General features: G+C 20.1%; 1 protein-coding gene across 1 annotated transcript; it reads left to right on the top strand.

Annotated features, from left to right (window-relative positions):
- Positions 1 to 5,678: 5,678 nt before the first annotated feature.
- On the top strand, positions 5,679 to 5,960 carry LOC142241760 (UDP-glycosyltransferase UGT4-like; the record flags this gene model as incomplete). Its single annotated transcript, XM_075313583.1, is given in 1 exon segment — positions 5,679 to 5,960. A coding segment is annotated over 1 exon segment (256 nt), but the record flags the coding sequence as incomplete, so codon positions are not given.
- Positions 5,961 to 8,491: the final 2,531 nt, after the last annotated feature.

Below are 8,491 nucleotides of genomic sequence, written 5' to 3' on the forward strand. Positions count from 1 at the left end.
TTCTAAGAAAATTTGGTCAAAATTTTATTTCTATAGAAGATTCTGTAAAAATTTTATTTCAATAGAAAATTGTACCTCTTAATTGGAGAGACCATAAATGTTTTATGGTCAAAGGGAGGAAAATTTTTAAATAAAAATCTTGCTGAGTTAGTAACTTTAAAAAAATTTAACATTAGTTTTTTAATTGCATAGCATTTGTTTATGTTATTTTTATACAAAACCAAATTCATTGTGCTTTTGTTGTTGAAATGCATAGTTGGATATCTTAATTTTTTGTTCTTTATATGAAATAAATACTTTTGTTTTTAACCAAAATATTAGTTTGGATTGAATATTATTTACATTGTAGATTTTTTTGATGATTTTTAAAATGGAAGTGACGATTTTTCTTGAAATTTTATTGGCAGCCCTGCCTCTACCATCATCAATATGTGTGTGTTACTCTTGTATTTTGGGGAGTATGATTGGAGTCTCTATTGAAGAGCGCCTCTTTTGTTGTCTCTTTATACCATACGATGAAATTAGAGTTGTCGTTATGCGATTATCTGCAGTGATTTTTTTATTTGGATATGAAAAAGCACAACTGCCCTAAATGATATTATAATTTAAAAAATAATAATGTTAAAAATAGCTTCAGATTCATGGCTTATAAGTGCCAATAATATAATTTACGAAATGTATACACGCTAGTCCAAAATAATCTACCAACATTTTGAAAAAAAAATTACCAAAAAACTACCAAACAATAAAAATTTATTGCAAATATTTTATTTCTATAGAATATGTTGTCAAAATTTTATTTCTATAGAGCATTTTCTCAAAATTTTATTTCTATAGAAACATTTGTTAGAATTTTATTTCTATAGAAAATTTCTCAAAATTATATTTCTATAGAAAAATTTCTCAAAATTTTGTTTCTGTAGAAAATTTTGTCAAAATTTTATTTCTACAGAAAATTTTGTTAAAATTTTATTTTTATGAATAATTATGTTAAAACTTTATCAAAATTTTATTTCTATAGAAAATTTTGTCAAAATTGTATTTCTATAGAAAAGTTCTCAAAATTATATTTCTATAGAAAAATTTCTCCAAGTTTTATTTCTGTAGAAAATTTTGCCAAAATTTTATTTCTACAGAAAATTTTGTTAAAATTTTATTTCTATGAATAATTTTGTTAAAATTTTGTAAAAATTTTATTTCTATAGAAAATTTTGTCAAAATTGTATTTCTATAGAAAAATTTGTTAGAATTTTATTTCTATAGAACATTTTGTTAACATTTTATTTCTATAGAAAGTTTTGTAAAAATTTTATTTCTGTAGAAAATTTTGTCAAAATTTTATTTCTAAAGAAAATTTTGTCAAAATTTTATTTCTAAAGAAAATTTTGTTAACATTTTATTTCTATAGAAAATTTTGTCAAAATTTTATTTCTAAAGAAAATTTTATCAAAATTTTATTTCTATAGAAAATTTATGAAGTACCTCTTAGTTGAAGAGGAAAAATATGTATCAAAAATTGTATTTCTCTAGAAAAATTTGTTAGAATTTCATTTCTATAGAAAATTTTGTTAACATTTTATTTCTATAGAAAGTTTTGTCAAAATTTTATTTCTATAGAAAATTTTGTCAAAATTTTATTTCTAAAGAAAATTTTGTCAAAATTTTATTTCTAAAGAAAATTTTGTTAACATTTTATTTCTATAGAAAATATTGTCAAAATTTTATTTCTATAGGAAATTTGTCAATATTTTATTCCTATAGAAAAATTTGTTAGCATTTTATTTCTATAGAAAATTTTGTTAACATTTTATTTCTATAGAAAATTTTGTCAAAATTTAATTCTATAAAAAATTTTGTCAAAATTTTATTTCTAAAGAAAATTTTGTCAAAATTTTATTTCTAAAGAAAATTTTGTTAACATTTTATTTCTATAGAAAAATTTGTCAAAATTTTATTTCTAAAGAAAATGTTGTCAAAATTTTATTTCTAAAGAAAATTTTGTCAAAATTTTATTTCTATAGAAAGTTTATTATACCCTCCATCATAGGATGGGGGTATATTAACTTTGTCATTCCGTTTGTAACACATCGAAATATTGCTCTAAGACCCCATAAAGTATATATATTCTGGGTCGTGGTGAAATTATGAGTCGATCTAAGCATGTCCGTCCGTCCGTACGTCTGTTGAAATCACGCTAACTTCCGAACGAAACAAGCTATCGACTTGAAACTTGGCACAAGTAGTTGTTATCGATGTAGGTCGGATGGTATTGAAAATGGGCCATATCGGTCCACTTTTACGTATAGCCCTCATATAAAGGGACCCTCAGATTTGGCTTGTGGAGCCTTTAACAGAAGCATATTTCATCCGATCCGGCTGAAATTTGGTATATGGTGGTGGTATATGGTCTCTAACAACCATGCAAAAATTGGTCTACATCGGTCCTTAATTATATATAGCCCCCATATAAACCGATCCCCAGATTTGGCTAGTGGAGCCTCTAAGAGAAGCATATTTCATCCGATCCGGCTGAAATTTGGTACATGGTGTTGGTATATGGTCTCTAACCATCATGCAAAAATTGGTCCACATCGGTCCATAATTATATATAGCCCCCATATAAACCGATCCCCAGATTTGGCTTGCGGAGCCTCAAAGAGAAGCAAATTTCATCCGATCCGGCTGAAATTTGGTACATGATGTTGGTATATGGTCTCTAACAACCATGCAAAAATTGGTCCACATCGGTCCATAATTATATATAGACCCCATATAAAACGTTCTCCAGATTTGACCTCCGAAGCCTCTTGGAGGAGCAAAATTCATCCGATCCGGTTCAAATTAGGAACGTGGTGTTCGTATATGGTCGCTAACAACCATACCAAAATTGGTCCAATCACACAAAAATTGGTCCATATCGGTTCATAATCATGGTTGCCACTAGAGCCAAAAATAATCTACCAAAATTTTAATTCTATAGAAAATTTTGTGAAAATTTTATTTCTAGAGAAATTTTTGTTAAAATTTTATTCGGTTCATAATAAAATTTTCATCATTGTCAGAATTTTATTTCTATTGAAAATTTCGTCAAAATTTTATTTCTATAGAAAATGTTGTTCAAATTTTATTCGGTTCATAATCATGGTTGCCACTCGAGCCAAAAATAATCTACCAAGATTTTATTTCTATAGAAAATTTTGTCAAAAGTTTATTTCTATAGAAAATTTTGTTAAAATTTTATTGCTGTAGAAATTTTTGTCAAAATTTTCTTTCTATAGAAAATGTTGTCAAAATTTTTATTTATATAGAAAATTTTGTGAAAATTTTATTTCTATAGAAAATTTTGTTAAAATTTTATTTCTGTAGAAAATTTTGTAAAAATTTTATGTCTACTTTGTCAAACTGAATTATATACGTATTGGATCGATCTTTTTTGATTTAATATATACCACGTATGGACTTACATACAATTTAGAAGATGGTGTTAGGAGGTTTTAAGATACCTTGCCATCGGCAAGCGTCTCCGCAACTTAAGTAATTCGATTCTGGATGGCAGTGTTTAGAAGAAGTTTCTACGCAATCCATGATGGAGGGTACATAAGCTTCGGCCTGGCCGAACTTACGGCCGTATATACTTGTTAAGTACCTCTTAGTTGAAGAGGAAAAATATGTATGGATTAGTGAAAAAATATGTATGTATTAGTGAATATCCGTCCTATATTAAAACGCTTACCCATATAAACCATATTTTCTACAACACTTTACGGACAAAACCCTAATAGCACCAGATTAAAAAATTTCATAAAAATTGGATGAGTATTGTACACCTTGGGGCTCAAGAAATAAAATCGGGAGATTGCTCTATGTGGGGACTATATTAAACTATACACTGATATTAACCATATTAAAATCGGGAAATTGGACTTTATTTGGGTTAGATCTAAATAAAGAGATCTATTTTTATTGGCCTAAAACTATAGTAGGTTCTAAATTTGAAACAAATTGAATAAAAATTGCGGGTTCTTGGTGATCGGAAAGAGTCATATCCTGCATAAAATATTGGTCATAGGAGAACGCATCGTTGAGACCATTCTAGACATTGCACAAAACGTTGATCTACTGGTATAAACACTGTTTTAAGGGCGTGTGGTATTGGAAATGCCCTCGGAGTATCCTTATTTCTATAGTCTTTTTTTCTGTAGGCTAAGTATTCACCGAACTACCGATATGATTATTTTGGCTTCTGTCGCTGTTTACTTCTTTGTTATTGTAGAATAATAGATAAATAGAATAAATGAGTCTTGTGCTTTATCCATTTGACAATGATCTTTAAATCGCAAAAGCAGTATTAGCTTAGTTTTTGGAATTTATATTAATTATTTGCAACCATATACATTTTCTTCCTTTATTAGAAATCAATTCGGCACACCCTAATATATGGCATAGGAGTGTTGACAAATGTTAATGCTGAATGTTGAATAAAGCTTCGGCTTTCAAACATACATTGATACCCGAACACATACATCAGAGAGTAGGAAATACCAGAGAACGAAACTATGAAGTGAAACTGCGTCAGTAGGTGGGAGTCATAAGGAAAGATTCTCTAATGTAATGCTCTATGCTTCTATAACCAATTTAACAAAAACAGCGCTTCGACCGCAACGCGGTTGATTCCAAAACGCTGCAGTTATTGTGCGACATCTATACGGTTGATATTTGTTTTCATTGCTGAAGAGCCATTTTCTTCCTCTTATATTTCCTATTCTCTATGAAAAAAAAAAAAAACAAACCACTCTCTATCTCTTGTTCTGTAATGTTACTCTCTGTTCTGTTAATAATATTTGAGCTTCAATAATATATGTGACAGAGATATAAAAGCTTTTTTGAAATTAGTAAAACTGTCAAACGTAACGTAACGTATTTTTAAGATAATGGTATGACTTACTTTTACATTAACACTTGGGGCATTGTTGATGCTTGGATTAGATTAAATCCAAGTCTGTGACTAGGGATTCCATTGTAGATTTTTTTTTTATATGAGCTGATATCGTGTATGACGTATCAGAAGTGTCGAATGAGTTATAAATATATTCATATTGATTATACGCAGAATGACATGTAAAATGTTAAGATGCTCCTTATTTGAGGATCATTTTAATTATAATTAAATTAAATTGAGCTAAATAAAATTATTTTTAACTACGTATTTTAAAAAATACTATGATTTTGTATGAAAATCTGTTAATAAATACATACATACAATAAATCTGTTAAATACAAAAAATATGTACAGTGAGAGTCATAATAAAGTGGACATCCGAGTTTTTTTTTTTAAATACGTTTTATTTCTGCTTGATTTACTTTTAGAGTATATTAGTCTCTATTTAAACGTAAAAATCAAAAATTAAAAACTCAACGTTGCGATACTCATTATTAAAACAAAATCTTTGTACACTTTATTTTGGCGCTCATTGTATATTTTGTAAATTCACTTTCATAAAGGCAGCTATTCTGGATCAATACCAAATATTTATCAATGCCGACTAAGATTATAATACACTTCACTTTTATCAAACTCTTCGGAGATAGTTTCTTTGTGATAGACTTTGCTCAAGCGATCGGCCAAGAGGTAAGTGAAAAAGCTTATTGTCAACAGTTTAACTTGATACTTACTACGATTAAAAGCAATAGCTAAGGAGGCGGCATGAAATTCTGTCGGAATATTCTATTCTTGAATTATTTTCCATTAATTCTTAATTTTATAGGATTAAGTGGCGCGGCAAAAATTCTAGCCATATTTCCTTTTCCTGGCCCATCACAATATATTTTAGTTAAACCTTACTTGAAGACTTTGGCATCCAGAGGCCATGAGTTGACTGTAATCAGTGCCTATCCGTCAAAAGATAATGGAAGTCGATACAGAGATGTGGCAGTAATGGAAGCACATGAGATACAAAAATGTAAGTTTTATAGATCAACATGGACATTAATAAATTAATTCAAATTAAATTAAATTAAATTAAATTAAAATTAAATTAAATTAAATTAAATTAAATTAAATTAAATTAAATTAAATTAAATTAAATAAATTAAATTAAATAAATTAAATTAAATTAAAATTAAATTAAATTAAATTAAATTAAATTAAATTAAATTAAATTAAATTAAATTAAATTAAATTAAATTAAATTAAATTAAATTAAATTAAATTAAATTAAATTAAATTAAATTAAATTAAATTAAATTAAATTAAATTAAATTAAATTAAATTAAATTAAATTAAATTAAATTAAATTAAATTAAATTAAATTAAATTAAATTAAATTAAATTAAAATAAATTAAATTAAATTAAATTAAATTAAATTAAATTAAATTAAATTAAATTAAATTAAATTAAATTAAATTAAATTAAATTAAATTAAATTAAATTAAATTAATTAAATTAAATTAAATTAAATTAAATTAAATAAATTAAATTAAATTAAATTAAATTAAATTAAATTAAATTAAATTAAATTAAATTAAATTAAATTAAATTAAATTAAATTAAATTAAATTAAAATAAATTAAATTAAATTAAATTAAATTAAATTAAATTAAATTAAATTAAATTAAATTAAATTAAATTAAATTAAATTAAATTAAATTAAATTAAATTAAATTAAATTAAATTAAATTAAATTAAATTAAATTAAATTAAATTAAATTAAATTAAATTAAATTAAATTAAATTAAATTAAATTAAATTAAATTAAATTAAATTAAATTAAATTAAATTAAATTAAATTAAATTAAATTAAATTAAATTAAATTAAATTAAATTAAATTAAATTAAATTAAATTAAATTAAATTAAATTAAATTAAATTAAATTAAATTAAATTAAATTAAATTAAATTAAATTAAATTAAATAAATTAAATTAAATTAAATTAAATTAAATTAAATTAAATTAAATTAAATTAAATTAAATTAAATTAAATTAAATTAAATTAAATTAAATTAAATTAAATTAAATTAAATTAAATTAAATTAAATTAAATTAAATTAAATTAAATTAAATTAAATTAAATTAAATTAAATTAAATTAAATTAAATTAAATTAAATTAAATTAAATTAAATTAAATTAAATTAAATTAAATTAAATTAAATTAAATTAAATTAAATTAAATTAAATTAAATTAAATTAAATTAAATTAAATTAAATTAAATTAAATTAAATTAAATTAAATTAAATTAAATTAAATTAAATTAAATTAAATTAAATTAAATTAAATTAAATTAAATTAAATTAAATTAAATTAAATTAAATTAAATTAAATTAAATTAAATTAAATTATTAAATTAAATTAAATTAAATTAAATTAAATTAAATTAAATTAAATTAAATTAAATTAAATTAAATTAAATTAATTAAATTAAATTAAATTAAATTAAATTAAATTAAATTAAATTAAATTAAATTAAATTAAATTAAATTAAATTAAATTAAATTAAATTAAATTAAATTAAATTAAATTAAATTAAATTAAATTAAATTAAATTAAATTAAATTAAATTAAATTAAATTAAATTAAATTAAATTAAATTAAATTAAATTAAATTAAATTAAATTAAATTAAATTAAATTAAATTAAATTAAATTAAATTAAATTAAATTAAATTAAATTAAAATTAAATTAAATTAAATTAAATTAAATTAAATTAAATTAAATTAAATTAAATTAAATTAAATTAAATTAAATTAAATTAAATTAAATTAAATTAAATTAAATTAAATTAAATTAAATTAAATTAAATTAAATTAAATTAAATTAAATTAAATTAAATTAAATTAAATTAAATTAAATTAAATTAAATAAATTAAATTAAATTAAATTAAATTAAATTAAATTAAATTAAATTAAATTAAATTAAATTAAATTAAATTAAATTAAATTAAATTAAATTAAATTAAATTAAATTAAATTAAATTAAATTAAATTAAATTAAATTAAATTAAATTAAATTAAATTAAATTAAATTAAATTAAATTAAATTAAATTAAATTAAATTAAATTAAATTAAATTAAATTAAATTAAATTAAATTAAATTAAATTAAATTAAATTAAATTAAATATTAAATTAAATTAAATTAAATTAAATTAAATTAAATTAAATTAAATTAAATTAAATTAAATTAAATTAAATTAAATTAAATTAAATTAAATTAAATTAAATTAAATTAAATTAAATTAAATTAAATTAAATTAAATTAAATTAAATTAAATTAAATTAAAATTAAATTAAATTAAATTAAATTAAATTAAATTAAATTAAATTAAATTAAATTAAATTAAATTAAATTAAATTAAATTAAATTAAATTAAATTAAATTAAATTAAATTAAATTAAATTAAATTAAATTAAATTAAATTAAATTAAATTAAATTAAATTAAATTAAATTAAATTAAATTAAATTAAATTAAATTAAATTAAATTAAATTAAA

Source organism: Haematobia irritans, chromosome 5 (assembly GCF_050003625.1).
Source record: "Haematobia irritans isolate KBUSLIRL chromosome 5, ASM5000362v1, whole genome shotgun sequence".
NCBI classification, from domain to species: Eukaryota; Metazoa; Arthropoda; class Insecta; order Diptera; family Muscidae; genus Haematobia; species Haematobia irritans.